The 14975-nt window shown below is 50.8% G+C and overlaps 6 protein-coding genes across 6 annotated transcripts; 3 read left to right on the top strand and 3 right to left on the bottom strand.

Moving 5' to 3' along the window:
* Nucleotides 1-1773: 1773 nt before the first annotated feature.
* On the bottom strand, nucleotides 1774-4251 carry PV08_07054 (uncharacterized protein; the record flags this gene model as incomplete). The annotated part of the gene is made up of 6 exons (XM_016381386.1): nucleotides 1774-2335; nucleotides 2427-2582; nucleotides 2658-2865; nucleotides 2909-3074; nucleotides 3150-3216; nucleotides 3299-4251. 6 exons carry the CDS (start codon nucleotides 4249-4251, stop codon nucleotides 1774-1776), a joined length of 2112 nt encoding a protein of 703 aa, XP_016234488.1.
* A 2283-nt stretch (nucleotides 4252-6534) lies between these two features.
* Nucleotides 6535-7411, bottom strand: PV08_07053 (uncharacterized protein; the record flags this gene model as incomplete). Its single annotated transcript, XM_016381385.1, has 2 exons — nucleotides 6535-7342; nucleotides 7389-7411. The coding sequence occupies 2 exons, from the start codon at nucleotides 7409-7411 to the stop codon at nucleotides 6535-6537; spliced, it is 831 nt and encodes a 276-aa protein (XP_016234487.1).
* Nucleotides 7412-7904: 493 nt separating this feature from the next.
* On the top strand, nucleotides 7905-8824 carry PV08_07052 (uncharacterized protein; the record flags this gene model as incomplete). Its single annotated transcript, XM_016381384.1, has 3 exons — nucleotides 7905-8085; nucleotides 8171-8695; nucleotides 8751-8824. The coding sequence occupies 3 exons, from the start codon at nucleotides 7905-7907 to the stop codon at nucleotides 8822-8824; spliced, it is 780 nt and encodes a 259-aa protein (XP_016234486.1).
* Nucleotides 8825-9237: 413 nt separating this feature from the next.
* On the top strand, nucleotides 9238-10807 carry PV08_07051 (uncharacterized protein; the record flags this gene model as incomplete). The annotated part of the gene is made up of 5 exons (XM_016381383.1): nucleotides 9238-9533; nucleotides 9605-9699; nucleotides 9771-10353; nucleotides 10433-10621; nucleotides 10681-10807. 5 exons carry the CDS (start codon nucleotides 9238-9240, stop codon nucleotides 10805-10807), a joined length of 1290 nt encoding a protein of 429 aa, XP_016234485.1.
* A 403-nt stretch (nucleotides 10808-11210) lies between these two features.
* Nucleotides 11211-12239, top strand: PV08_07050 (uncharacterized protein; the record flags this gene model as incomplete). The annotated part of the gene is made up of 1 exon (XM_016381382.1): nucleotides 11211-12239. The coding sequence occupies one exon, from the start codon at nucleotides 11211-11213 to the stop codon at nucleotides 12237-12239; it is 1029 nt and encodes a 342-aa protein (XP_016234484.1).
* Nucleotides 12240-12717: 478 nt separating this feature from the next.
* Nucleotides 12718-14781, bottom strand: PV08_07049 (uncharacterized protein; the record flags this gene model as incomplete). The annotated part of the gene is made up of 6 exons (XM_016381381.1): nucleotides 12718-13063; nucleotides 13172-13454; nucleotides 13559-13977; nucleotides 14032-14296; nucleotides 14376-14636; nucleotides 14709-14781. The coding sequence occupies 6 exons, from the start codon at nucleotides 14779-14781 to the stop codon at nucleotides 12718-12720; spliced, it is 1647 nt and encodes a 548-aa protein (XP_016234483.1).
* Nucleotides 14782-14975: the final 194 nt, after the last annotated feature.

Genomic DNA, 14975 nt, shown 5'->3' with positions numbered 1-14975 from the left:
TGAGAGACGGACACACGTCGCATCCCATAAGAAAGAGAGTTCCCGCAGGACCCGAGCGCGCGGGGCGCACGCGTTGGCGCCGGAAATGTCCGACACCAATGCCAATCATCACTATAACTTCTGGCCTTGCGTCTCACATCTCGACTCCAGCGCAGCCCCAACTCGCCCCCAAGAGGAAGACACAAGATCATCTCAAGTGCGAAGGTCCGAGAGAAATTGAAGACAACGAGCACCCGCTCAGCGATCACGATGCTGATCGACACGCCTCACCCCGGGTTCTCCTTTCGTAATATCGAATCCGAAGATGACGAGGAAGATGACGAAGAAAGAGAAGCAATGCTGCAGAAACTGGTCAAACCGGTTGACGACTTAAAGGAAACGACTAAGCATCAAGGTATTATCATTAAGCACACTCAGACTGAATTTAGGAGCGATTAAGGAATAGCAACAAGGACTCTGGACACAAAATGCCGAGATTAAAGAAGAGATACAAACACTCCGCGGATATATTCCCGCAGTGAGACGAACCTCTTCCTCTCCTCCTACCCAATGCATAGGCTGCTCAAAGCGCGCACCGTGCATCCCCATATGGCATTATGGGGAAATCTGTTGCTTTTCTGGCATAAAGCAGCTACAGATGCTCGGGACAAAATGTGTGAGCTTCTCGGGCTACTCCGGGGCCAGCAGCATCCATTTCTGCTACCCGGCTCTTTGATGAGCATCACGGAAACATTCTCGAGGTGTACAGAGGCTCTCATCAGGTCTGACACTAGCCTCCGTGCCTTGACGGGGCCGAGGTTATACCAGCGTGGTCTGCTAACGTGGGCGATGGATTTTTTCCCTAATGAACAAGCTGGAAGATTCCTCTTCTTCCAGAGCAACTTGAAACGTATTACTTCTTCAGGTGCTTTCAATGCCAGTCGAATGCACCCCCTGCGATATTCATTTAACCTAGGCAAGTTGAGTCTATACGGATTTGCCATCGACAAGGTCGAGGACATCGCGACTGCCATGGGAGAAGGTTCCGAGGCTGACATCTTCGGGGGGTGGCAACTTCTATCCGGCAGCAATAGCGAGTCTCAAGCCTCGGCTTACCCAACGGGATGCACACGAGTCGATGCATATTGGCGCACTATGATTCGCGACACGATCAGAGATCATCAGGACGGCGAAAGAATCCGTAAGGCTAAGCGTACAGATGAAACAACGTATTTGCGCTTCCGGAGATGGATTACTCAGCCACTAGACACGGACACAGACATGGACGCGGCGACAGATTCTGACTCGAAACTTCCGCAAATCGGTCTTCATTGCAACGCAGTACCAGCATTTCTTCACCACGGGCAAGGACTACATAGGACTAGGCGACTTGCCTCAGCTGGACAATGGGATCTGGATTCTGTATGGGAGGCAGTGTGCCGTTTATGTTGCGGCCATACCCTGAGATCTCAAAGAATACCGGTCCGTATGCCTTGGTCGGTGATTGCTATATGCATGGGATTATAGCTGGCGAGGCAATGGAAGGATGGGAAAACAGACACACCCGAGAGGTTTTTCCAGTTTGAGATTGTGACGGAAGACATGTGGCATCCTCGGCATTTTGTCTGTAAACCCCCGATCGGGGAACAGGGTGATGCAGCCCTAGCTCACCCCACCTCACCCGGTCATTGGGGCAAGATGAAAGGTTCTCGGGATGGAGATCTTTTTCCAGCATCCCTACGTAAGAGCATGAAGTCCGGAGCATGAGATTTCCTGCCAGGTTGGCTATGCTGGCTAAGTTGGCCACGTTGGGATCATATCACCCCAATCGAGATTTTCCAGTGGCATAAACGGGTCCAGAAAGTTGTCTGATGTCAACATGCCGGACATGAATTGCTGGAGCATGCCGGAATGATCGGGCGGAGCATCGGTCATGGAACATGCATCTTGCTCATACGAGAGCGGCAGAGACACGGCCGTGCTGTTATCACCATGGGTAGTGGTGGTAACGTCTGTGATGCTGTTATCCGTCAGTTCAACCGCAGCGGCGGCGGCGGCAGCTTGTAGAGGCATGTGCTCTGGACGAAGCTGGGTGGTTGTACACAGTGGCTGGTTGTGGTGGCCCTCGAAGGAGAAAAAGGGGGAGTTCAAGGTGTTACTGTCCCCGACCTCGAGCCAGTGCAAGAGACCACTGAATAGTCGATACATCCAGTCCACAAAGGGCCAATAGTCACGAAACTCGGCAAGACCTAATAGGCACATCTTGGCCTTGTGTTGCAGGACTCGCCGGCGTGCGCCCTGGCTTTGCTCCATCGAAACAATATGGATCGTGAACGAGGCAAAAATCACCGCGATTCTGTGTCCGGCAGAAGAGACAAATCAAGGTTAGCTTTGCGTGCCAATGTGGGTAAAATCGACCAACGCAAGTCAACCACATGACAGCTTACAAATGTACTTGTGTCCGCGGCAGAAGACCCTCGCTCAGGAGTTCTTCGACAATCCGAGTTACAACATTCGCAGACGCTGGGGCCATCGAATTGGTCTCGTTCTCGTGTTTCGTCGAGTCCAGGAAGCCTTTTCGATGCAGGACAATCCGGCAGAAACTGATCATGTTTCATCAGCACACGCCTTCCCACCCTGCAAAACTTTCTTTGCCAGAGTACTAGTAGATGACATACTGGAGGGCCAGCATTAGCATGGCTGCAAACAGCTTGGCCTGTGGGCTACACTCCTCTTCGTGGTATCGTAACTGCTCGGGCAGCTGCTTTTCCCAAGCCGAAAGATCGTAATCAATGGCTCCTTTGGAGTCCGTGGGAGGATCTCTGTCACTTTGACTGGATCGGACGGTTCGAATGGCTCGGCCGACTTTGCATATCAGCTTGGATTCTCTGCTTTCATGAGACTTTATCAAAGAGGGTGTGTGTAGTACTTAGAGTCGCCAGTTTCGTCATTTCGATACAATACATAGCTCCCACCGGTGGCATTCCATTCTCGTCGCATTCAAAATCAGTCAGGCACAAAGGCTCGACGTCGCAATCGTCGTCATGGATGATCATGGGCCGGCCTACGGACGCAGCATCGAAATGATCCCGGACCTAAGCATAAACTTAGAGAACCGTCTCGGTGTGTAGACAGGGCAAGGCTTTCGCGATCGAATGGGTATGGCTTACATATAACGTCCACCAGATACGTTTCCAGAGCCTTCTGTCTTTGGTGGGCAGATGGGAGTCTTTGGTCCTGAGGGGTAATTAATAGTCAGTCAATACTCGTGCTCTTACCATGTCTATGGTTATGGTAGCGTGGGGGAATTTGATCATACGACCGATGCATGCCAGTCACTTGTGCCAGATGGATAGATGCCGCCAACCAGTGTCTAAAGTCCTTTTTGTCCATGGGACTCCCCCACCACAAACACATGAGGAAGAGAGCTTGCACGATCGTGACCCGATTCTGTTCGTGATCCGCATCATACAGCGCCCTGACCCGCTTGTACAGGGTGGATTGAGCAGCTCGGCGACTGGGCCAAAATTGGACGACGACACTTTCGTCACAGCAGGTCGTGCCGGCAAATAGCAATGCTTGGAGAAGAATTATGGGTGCTTGACCCCTGTCAAAGTCGTCGAGAAACTGTTCTTTATCGAGTATGGGCTGTAAGGGATATAGCCAGGTGAAATACACATCGAGAAGTTTCCGTTGGATGTTGGGAGGTGGTAGAGAAAAGGCTCCTTTCCTCTGGAGCAACTTCATTTCTTCCTGCCGAACATCGAGATCATCCTGAGGAATGTCCTGCGGCTGATCCTTGACTGTTGGAGGCACCGCATAATGGATGTTGTTACTGTCCACCAATAATCGGGTGCTTAGAAGCTGTGGGCTTGCAGGATATCGGGATTTGCTGCTCCGAGCTCTTCGAAGGCTATCAGACCAGATCGACTCGTCTCCAAAATATAGGACTCGGTCGGTCGGTTTGGTAGGTTGATCCTGACCAAGGTCATTGTTGTCCTCCTGAGGCGTATCAGTCAACCGTACGAGGATCATCTCCGACCCTTCCTGAGGCGGCATGCACTTGGAGCGAGGCGAAAATGAAATCTCTTCGTCCACTGCTGATAGACTGAGTGCGGCGCTGTTCTGCGTGCTTTGGTGATTGTAGTGCTCTGATGGCTGTGTGGGTGATTGTTGTTGCGGGTGGTCGGAGGTGCCCCTCCTCTGCAGGCGGGCTTTAACTCTTTCACGCGGTGTTGGTTGTCGAGACTGAGGGAGGAATTCTTGATCCATTGTACTTGTCGTTGTATTAATAAGTGTTCCGAGATTGCACTCTTTATTGGCGTCCAAACAAGCTTGACATTGATATTGACCGGAATTTCCTGGGCTGGCGGATGTCTCTGGCATCTTGCATCGTATGTGGCGAGAATTACAGTATTTACACGCCAACTTGCGCTTTCGCCGACGGTACGCACGACTCGAGCTTTGCTCCATTCCTGAGCAGTGAACAATGAACAGCTGGTATTCAGAGCAGGGGACGATGATTTTCTTTTCCAAGCTCTGGCGAACTGATGATCACAATACATAAGGTGGCGAGTTAAAGTTGTACTGCTGAGGGAGACAAAAGTTGCAGGTGCGGTGGCCACTGCTATTACTAATGTCTGGAAACCGGAACCCCGCACTCTCATTTAACGGGGTCGCCTGAGCCTATTGGACCCCCGAGTGCGAAAACCTATTTCGTAGGCTTGGAGGCTGACACCGATCTGGGGACAGAGATCTTGGGCCCGGAGGACAATTGAGGGAGGATGCTCATGCTCACCCTTCCAAAACGCCGCTTCAGCATCAAGGAGATTAGATCATGGATCACTACGCATCAACATAAGAATTCCTATTCGGTCACCGCACATTCAGACGTCGGGTCCCGATTGTTCTACTACATGGAACAATTGCGAAGGTCAATTCAGTCAGAAGCCTCTCTGAGTAACTCCTTCTTTCCATATGATCAATTCCAGCTTTGTACTTGTAGTAGTTTGATATAATCGTCTGTCGTTCTATCGAGAACCATAAAACTTGCCCGTGGTAACTTCTTGGTCTCGAGGGCAGCTGGACTTCCAAGTACGAAAATATCAAAACTCTTGCTGATGGAGGGGAGTTAGACCGAATTATTAGACCGAATTATATCCACAGTCATGACCTTCTCATCAATTTCGCCGAACTGACCGAGCCAACACAACACATTTCGGCGAAATGTCATCCTGCTGACTGTTTCTTGTGCGAGGATAGTCAGTACAGTACCAGCTTGCAGATCTAAGGTTGATTCCAACCCCGGCAAGGTTTTTTGCTCTGCAAGACAATCTCCCTGGAGCCTCAGAGAGTCGACCCAGGCGTTCAGCAGCCCGTTGCGAAAGGGTGGATCAGCTTTGATCTTGGCCATCTATCGGCCTCCTAGACCAATATTTATGCTGGCCGCTCTTGGTGATCGGCTATGCGGTCAAGCACAAAGAGGACAATGAGTTTGTTCGCACCAAACTCGACAAAGCATGGAGCACTTCGCGCGTGGGTGATGTTCAACGGGTCATAGCAATATTAGAGTGCGTTTGGACACTACCAGCGGACGATCCGCAAGAATCATCTTCCATGGATTCAGGTCCGGCTCGATCGCCCGTGTATGCCCTCGACATCTTGCTATACAAGGAATGGGTATTTCGTGACCCGCGTTCACGATTAACCCTGGCACCCAAGAGTTTTCGAGGGAAGAATTTAAACGAAGTCTGGAGCAACAAGCAGGTGTCGACAAAGGGCCATCCACTCATTGGCAAGGCCGGAAAGTGGTAACGACTTCTCAAGGGAGGTTAAAAATGCAGGTGACTCACCGTTAGACTTAGTTAATCCACTTTCAATATCAGGTACAACAAATGCATAGCTCCACGCACGTTTTTGGCCTCAACTGGCCTACACCTGTAAATGTTGATTAGAGATTATGCTCCTTTGTGCTTAAGATACACACAGCCTTCTGGGGATTGTGGAAGGTTTGTTTGATCTGTCCCACATCTAAGAAGTAGAAGCTCTAGGAAGTACCTAATCCAGCTTCCTAGGACAACATAAGCATAGTCCACAATCAAGATTAGTTGGTCAGTATGAGGTCAATTAATGCTTTGTCTTGAATATCGACTCTCACAAACTCGTCAGATGTTTCCTCGTTTGGAATCAATATTTACGCTTCCCACTGAGCGACTCTTCTCAGCGCGCCAAATAACTCGGTAACAGGTGGTGCTAATATTAGTTCAAACTGATGAACGCCAAGGTCGCGATTCGACCCGTCGTAGTGACCATCACTTCAAATTTCCTTTTTGCTCTTTTCTTGCTTTCTTGTCCGCTTGGAGTCTCCTGCCGCGTCCTACTTAGTACTGGTCCTCGAACTTCTTTCGGCTAATCAGGTATTCCGTTAGAAATATTATATTCCGATCTCCAAAGTCGAACGAATTCAATGGGTTTCAGAGCAGATAAGAGCCATGAGGTGTAAATAAAAGACCCAGGCAATGTTCTACTATACCGTACTCCAGGTTGCCGTTTAAATCATGTGTTGCACGCTCTAACCCAAGCACCATCCACCGGCAACTCAACACCGCTCACATAACTTGCTCGCTCACTTGCTAGCCACACTGCCGCTTCGGCCACCTCTTCAGCAGTACCCATTCGTCGGAATGGGATCAGGCTGACGAGCTTGTTGTAGTCGGCGCCTGCTGCGCTTGCCTTTCCCACCAACGGCGTGTTGATAAAACCAGGGCAGATGGCGTTGACTCTGATCCCGTCAGTCGCGTACGCCACCGCATCCGTCCTGGTTAGACCCAACACTCCGGCTTTCGAAGCGGGATAAGCCCCCGCCGTTGCGTGCGCGGTGAGACCAAAGATACTGCTTATGTTGACAATAGCCCCTCGCTGGGTCGCTATTCCCTCGACACGATTGCGAGTTTTCAGCGTGGGCTCTTGCTTCAGGAATTGGCGGATCTGCGCCCTTTCGCAAAGCCACAAGCCTCGGAGGTTGATGTTGATGACTTGATCGAATGCTCTCGTTTCCAGTTCATGTGTCCGTAGTCTGGGTCTACTAGTTACGCCGGCACTGTTGATGCAATAGTGAATCGCGCCGAATCGGGCGACGCCAGCCTCGACCATTTGGTTGACATCGACCTCTTTGCTCATATCACCGATGAAGAGAACCGTCTCCACGGAAGGTTCGATGCTCTTGAGCTCATCGGAGACCTCCTCAAGGCCACTTCCAGTCAAATCCGAGAGCACGAGCCTCGTACATCCTTCCTCGACCAGGACCTTGGCACATGCTCGTCCGATTCCAGAGGCTGCTCCGGTGATCAGGCCGACCCTTATGCTGTGGTTAGAATAGCAGCACCTCTCCGTTGGAAATAGTTTCTTACCCTGTCATCAAAAGGGGTGCCATTATTGAAACAGACCAGTGGTTGGGGCAGAGTTTTTTAAAGCGATCGTCCTTTCTCGAGTTGCTTCGTGGAGGTCTGTTTGAACACAGAGTCCACGTCTGATTACAGTACCATTGATGTTTGTGAGATTGCAGATATCTTCTTGGCTCCTGGTCATCCTTTTCGGCGAACTCTGGGCCAGGTCCCAAACAGCATTGGTTAAGCCAACGGCGTCGAAACCCCATTAGGCGCTTGCGGAGAGAGAAATCTCCAGCTGGTAGGCTAGAGTCTTACTATCGAGCTCCACGAAACATCTTGGGGTACATGAGATGGCGTACTCAACGATGGTTGTTTCGCCGAAGCTTCCAAACCATTTGTGAGCCTGGACCGGGCCTGATCATTAGGCCTCGTCGAAGACATACACACACTCTCGATCACCTCAAATGCAACGTCTCTGGAAGTTCCACTACAATAGGACAACAACGCTGCTTAGTCGTCGGTTGTATCGCTGATATCATGGGCGGACGTTTCAACGAGACCGTGGTATTTATCACCGGGGGTACCTCTGGACTGGGAGCACAGACTTGCGAACGGTTCCTGGGTGAAGGTGCCACTGTCTTTGTTACCGATCTGAAAGAACGAGATGCAATGCAGCGCTTTGGTCCGAACGCTCACTTTCATCCATGCAATGTCTCAGGTATATATTCGTCTCACCTCACTCTTCATAATTTGTCCACCTTGATACGGATCGTACGATTGCACTGACATTGAGGACACATCAGACCCAAAGTCCTGCTTTGCCGCCGTCGATGCTTGCATTGCAAAATTCAAGAAAATCGATGTCCTCTTCCACAACGCAGCAATGTTGAGCCCCATAGTGCCCGTGGTCGAACATGATGTGGACGTTTTCAACAAAGTCATCATGACCAACCTCTGTGGCGCGTTTTACCTCGCCAAAGCCGTTATTCCGCACATGAAAAAGGTGGGAAAAGGAGTGATTGTGAATACCGCGAGTATCTCTGGCATTGGTGGAGATTATGGTCTTTCTTCCTACAATGCCGCAAAAGGCGGATTGATCAACCTGACGAGGACCATCGCCATGGACCATGCAAGGGACGGAATTCGTGCGGTCACGGTCTGTCCCGGGTTTATGAGCACTCCCATGACGGAAGAAACCCTGAAAAATGAAAAGCTCAGAGAGGATTTATTCGAGAGCATACCCATGAACCGTGGAGGCCATCCGAACGAGGTGGCTCAGCTGGTACTTTTTCTGGCTTCAGACGAAGCATCCTATATCACAGGCCATCGTGAGGTCCCCGTACCAACTTGGGTGTCTGTGGATCACTCACTGACTGAACACAGCGTTTCTCGTCGACGGTGGATGGATTGCTCGTAACCCAAGTCCAAATTGGCCAAAGTACATTGGCGAAGCCTGAGCAGGGGTCCACAACAATTGCCAAAGAGATGTCACCTGTGGTGACAATTACCAGCAAAAAACTACGGGCAAGGATAGCGGGGCTATTGCTCCAATAATGCATTTCCTGATGTTTGTCTTGATCATCAACTCAAGTAGGGATTAGCAATCACCTTTAGTTTCGCCGAATTAAGCCTTGGGCACAGTCGGGAGTCGGTAGCATCTCCTAAATAAAACATGGCGTCTGTCGAATTCGCCGAATAGTTGTCACAGAGAAATGGGCATCAACGTCACCTCAACCCGGCATTGACATCATCTGGCCGAGTGTTTTCCAGTCTTGGTTCTGGTCCTTCGACCATGAGGATGAGTATATTTTGAAGTTATAATATGCATGATCGCAAGTCCATCTCCTGTTCTGAGATGACCAATAGTATCATGGCTCACCCGACAAGCAAGACGTACCAGGTCCGCTCCGAAGGCGTCTTTCGCGGATTGCCCGTCATTGATCCTGCTCGGAAGAATCTTCGAGCCATTGTTGTTGGCGCCAGCGGCCAATCTGGCCAACCCGTGGTTGATGTGCTCAGCTCCAGTCCGGACCGATGGGAGAAGATATATGCCCTGTCAAGGAGGCCGCCAACCACCGAGGCGAAGAATGTCGAGCATGTAGCCGTGGATTTGCTCTGGGAGCCCGATCGAATTGCCAGTGCTTTACGGAAGCACAAAGTCCACGCGTAAGGCGTACCCTCCCCAGTTCCTGTTTGCGAGCGTAATGGGGAAGGAATTGACGTTGCTCCCTACTCAGTGACTACATCTTCTACTTCGGCTATGTACAGGTTGCAAGAAAAGGTGCCGATTCGAAGGTGTTTGGCGATGCAAATCACTTGGCCGAAACGAACGGTGAGAGACATAAACTTCTTCTACGCGACACGCACGCAGATGAGCTCGTTGTAACAGCCAGTTCCATGCAGGCCGGCTTTTTGAGAACTTTCTGTTCGCCTTGGACCAAACAGATGTTCACCCCAGGCGAATCGTGCTTCAGACGGGAGGAAAGAATTACGGTGTTCATCAAGGCCCCGTCAATGTTCCTCTCACTGAAGGAGCTCCTCGGGTCGAGTTAGAGCCCAACTTTTATTACACCCAAGAGGATTTATTAGTGAAGTATGCCAAAACCCACCCGGGGGTCAGCTACAACGTGACCATGCCGCAGTGGGTTCTGGCCGCCGTCGCGGGTACAGATATGACCATCTTCTATCCGCTGGCGGTCTATGCTGCCATTCAACGAAAGCTCAACCAGCCCCTGAGGTATCCGGGTGATCTGGTATCTTGGGACAACAATCATCCTATATCCTCGGGTTTCGTTCTCGGTACATTTTACGAATGGTTGGTCTTGACCGAAGGCACGGCTGGGGAGTCTTTTAACATCACCGATGGCTCTGAGTTCACTTTCTCCAAGTTATGGCCAATTCTGGCGTCCTGGTTTGGCGTAAAGTGGCTTCCACCACGGGAGGACGCCATCTACCACGAGGTAGAGCTGCCATTTGTTCCGAGAGGGTATGCTGTGTTAGAGTCCTTTCGTCTTGGTGACTCGTCAGGTTGAACTACTTGCTAATGTTAATGTCGTTAATCCTAGATACGGGCCGAAAGGAAAGCTCCGGTCGACGTTTAGCTTCATCGATTGGGCAAAGGAGCCAGCAACGCGGCAAGCCTGGGCTGAGCTGAAGCAAGAATACGAACTCACCACCGAGCCTTTACAGGATCCCGACAAGACATTTGCTTTCTTACAGTTCGCGCTCGAGCTGACATGGTCCTGGCAAACAAGGTGAGAAGTGCTCAGTCAATGACATGTCGAAACCAAAGCCATACTAACAGTGATTCTAGCATGGATAAAACCCGAAAGTTTGGTTGGTATGGCTCTGCAGATTCCATCGAATCTATTCATGCGGTATACCAAAAATTCACCGAGATGAAAATGCTTCCACCATTCTGTATGGGAAGTCATAGCTAGAAGAATACTAGAACAAGAGATTTACCCATTGCTTCGAGGCTTTTGCTCGCTCTAGGTATTACCCGACTATCCTTTTCATTAAATCCTAGTATCTACGTCGAAGCCATTGCTGATAACATCAGCCGATTTCGCCGGGAACGTACATTATGGCTTCGCCGAATCGTGGAGCATCAGCACCTTAAGAACTCGGGCAAATGATGTGTAAACGCCCTGACAGCCGGATTTTGTAGGAACTCGCACCACCATCGCCGAGGCTCGTCGACGTTGTAGCTCACTAAGATTATAAGAAACTTCTACGAGAGATCTCAAAGATCTATCATTCTGACGGCGTTGAAACTCGTCCCATCCGCAAGGCCACGCAGCTAGGAACCACAGTATCAACAGGACCTGGAATCAGACAATCATGACGCGTGTGCTCCTAACCGGTGGCTCTGGTTTCATCGCAGCACATGTGTTGCACCTTCTCATCCAGCGAGGGTATAGTGTGGTGACGACGGTGCGCTCTCCAGCCAAAGCCGAGCAGATCAGAGCTGCATACCCAAGCGTCGGTACAGATCGACTGGATTTTACAATTGTGGAAGACATTGCCCAAGACGACGCTTTTGACGATGCCCTCACTTCTACTCCGCCATTCGAAGCGGTCATTCATACGGCAAGTCCATTCCATTTCAACGTCACGGATGTTCAGCGAGACCTCCTCGATCCTGCCATCATAGGTACGACGGGTCTTTTGAGGTCGATCGTCAGGAAGGCCCCCACGGTTAAACAAGTCGTGATCACTTCCTCTTTCGCCTCGATCGTGAATCCTTTTAAAGGATCATGGCCCGAGTACACGTATACCGAAGAAGACTGGAATCCGGTCACTTTGCAACAGGCGTTGGAAAGCATCGCTAATGGCTACCGGGCCAGTAAAACGTTTGCTGAGAGAGCAGCGTGGGAGTTTTTGCAGCAACAAGACCCGCCTCCGTTCTCTCTCACCACCTTTTGTCCACCGATGGTATTGGGACCCGTGATAAGCCACCTCGGCAGCCTGGACAATCTTAACACTAGCAACCAAATCATCCGTGATCTGATTCTGGGTAAACACAAGCGCACGAAGATTCCCGAAAACGCCACCTTCACATGGGTGGACGTGCGTGATCTCGCCCTCTGCCACGTTCTGGCACTGGAGAAGCCTGGAGCGGCAGACCAACGGTTCCTGGTCGCTGCCGGCTACTTTTGCAACAGGGAGCTTGTGGATATCATTAGAAAGAAACATGATCAACTCCGGGACCAGCTACCCACCGAGAATAGTCCCGGTGGTAGGTATCCGGAGGCCGGGCTGTACAAGGTCGACAGCAGTAAAGTGAGAAAGACGCTGGGCGTTACATGGAGGAATCTGGCCGACACCGTCACGGACACGGTGAACTCGCTACAAAAGTATCTACAATGAGCTCCCGAGACTCTAACTGCGTAAAACAAATCCCTCTCCCATAGTGCCAAGAGTTGAGATAAGTAATCATCCTGCCAACAAAGTCCATCTACCATTAGTAGTTAGTCAGTGTAGCATCTGAAATTCTCTGCTTTGATTGCACAAGTCTCTCATGCATCCCCAGAAGCCTTTAGTATTGTCTCTCATAATCACTATCGTCATCTGTCGGCACTACTCCTAGGAAATACATATGTACTTACGGATACTATGTGACTTCAAAATCGGAAATTTATCGAGTCCTTTTAATTGTTCCACTCCAACCCTCTACAGAGGTTATCGATGACCTGATGTTGAGTGCTCAGCCTGTCGTTAAGTCCGAGACACTGCGTCGGAATCGGTTGATCAAGACCTCCGGTGCCAGCATCGAGAATTACTAGCATCTTTGCTTTTCGAGCTCGCCATCGGGGAGATCAGAGAAGCCTTCGTGGTCTATATCATCTTAGGCAGTCTGCACCAGTTGCACATTTCCAGTGTGAAAGCCGAGGGCACGTTTCTTTTCGGCAAACTCACGTTCCATCTTGTACGCCAGAGGACTGTCGCTGGCGAAGAGAATGTCAAGCTCCTCCAGGTGACGATGGGCGGTTTCAACATAGAAAAACCACACGGGGATAATTTGGATGAAGTTCATGACGGCGAATATGATGAAAACCCACCAACCCACGGCACTGATGACATACGGGATGACTTCGTTGATGACGGCACCCCAGATGGCAAACGACACCATGGACAGGGAGACGCCTTTTGCTCGTGTGGCGAGGGGAAAGACCTCGGTGGGATAGACCCAGCTGTAAATGTGACGTATGTTAGCGTCGCATGAGTCACACAAGGACAAGTTGTCGAGAACAACAGGAACGCAAGGGGGATTCGGGCAGACTGGGCATAGAGCGACCAACCAGCATGTGATCCAGGTACTGCCGAATCCGCAGGTATACAAAAACACGAACGCAACCACCGCGGCGCCGTAGGCTCTTTTCTTGGTCAATTGGGTTTCGGGTGTGTTGATGGCTTCTCTCGCGAGTGGACCGGTAATGAGCAGTGAAGATCCCATGACCACCAAACCGATCAGCATCAGCTTTCGTCTCCCGGCTCGCTCGACAAAGTACATGCCGATAGGGACACTGAGTGTGTAGGATATAAAGTTGAAGCCGGCAAGCATGGCAGGCAAGTTACCGGTAACTAGGCGGCATCAAGTCAGGGGATCAGCCAAACAAACTTCTTCTCTTCTCTCATATCATCAAATTGGGCACGAGGCAGGATCCATTGGGGCATTTAATACTCACATCCACTGAGACCGAAGACGATGGGTCCGTAGGCTGCAATGGCATCGGGACCACAGAGCTTTTCCATTGCTTGGATCCCCATGGCCAGAGCGACACGACGGCGGGTATGTAGAGCATCCTTTTTCCAGATCATGGAAAGAAAGCCGCGAGCCGAGGATGTGGCCTCGATGCGAATGGCTTCTCGAATCTCCGCCAGTTCCTGCTCAATCGCTTGCTCCGAAGGTCGAAGGCGACAACGGTGGAGGATCTCTCGAGCCTCCTTGAAACGACCTTTTTTGGCCAGATGGCGCGGTGTCTCGGGAAAGAAATTGGCCACCAGGAGAATCAAGAGCAAAAACAGCATTTGGAAGGCTTGGGGAAACCGCCAAGCGAACGGAGGAGACCTGGTCTTGAGGGCGGCGTATTCCATCCAATACGTCCTAAGCCAATATCGTCAGTTTGGAAAACCTTTTTAGGCAAGTAGTCCAGCTTACATGGTCGCCCCGGCGACGCACATCGTAAACTGCACCGAGACATATGCGCCCCGTAGGTTGTAGTCTGCAAGTTCCGAGGTATAAATGGGGGCGATGGTATTGAGGTGGCCGCAGCCTATACCGCTGATGATACGCGCGCACACCATCCAAGAGAAGTTCTGAGCGGATGCCAAAAGACAGGCTCCCACTATTCCCCAGACGCAGCCCAGCTGGATGGACTTGAGTCGTCCAATCTTGTCGGCATAGCTGCCGGCCATAATTCCGCCTAACATCCCATCTCAGCAAGGAGGCTACAGTTTTATCTCCGTAGAGAAGGGTCTTGCGGTGCTGGCGGAAATACTTACCGACGAGGAAACCCAGGAACCAGAAGCTCACGATGCCTCCAACGCGAGCGGCATCACGGTCCGTACCTTCAGCAGAGTCCATGTGTTGCAGATAGTCCGGGTTGATATTGACCAGACTCATAACCGCGGCGTCGTAGCCAAAGAACAGCAGACACGTCCCTGCGAGGCCAAGGATACATGACACCATGGGCATTCCCGATAGTTTCAAGCATCTCGACCTTGAGTAGCCTCCGGGGATATATTTGGCCCAGGTGGGTTCGGCTGCAAGAAGTCATACACGAACGTCAATTATGCTCTGTCGATCACCAAAACTGAATAAGGATCTTGACAGACCATCTATGTATTGCTCCGTGCCGACCACGTTGGGGTTCTCCCAGTTCTCAGACTCCACCTTGTCATCGCCCATGGCTGTGAGATGAGACGGATTCTTGACTGGAAGTTGAAACGAGGAAGGCTTCGGGTTTGGAAATGAGTGAGACAGAATAGGTACTGTGCTGATAGTGATAGAGAAAGACCCAAGACATGTGGAAAATGGTCAGGACAAATGTATAATATAGTAGTTGCCAGAGTGGGGCCCCCTCAAACCTTGCGCACAGGATT

This window comes from Exophiala spinifera (assembly GCF_000836115.1).
Source record: "Exophiala spinifera strain CBS 89968 unplaced genomic scaffold supercont1.5, whole genome shotgun sequence".
Lineage (NCBI taxonomy): Eukaryota > Fungi > Ascomycota > Eurotiomycetes > Chaetothyriales > Herpotrichiellaceae > Exophiala > Exophiala spinifera.
This window is presented reverse-complemented; position numbering and strand designations above follow the sequence as displayed.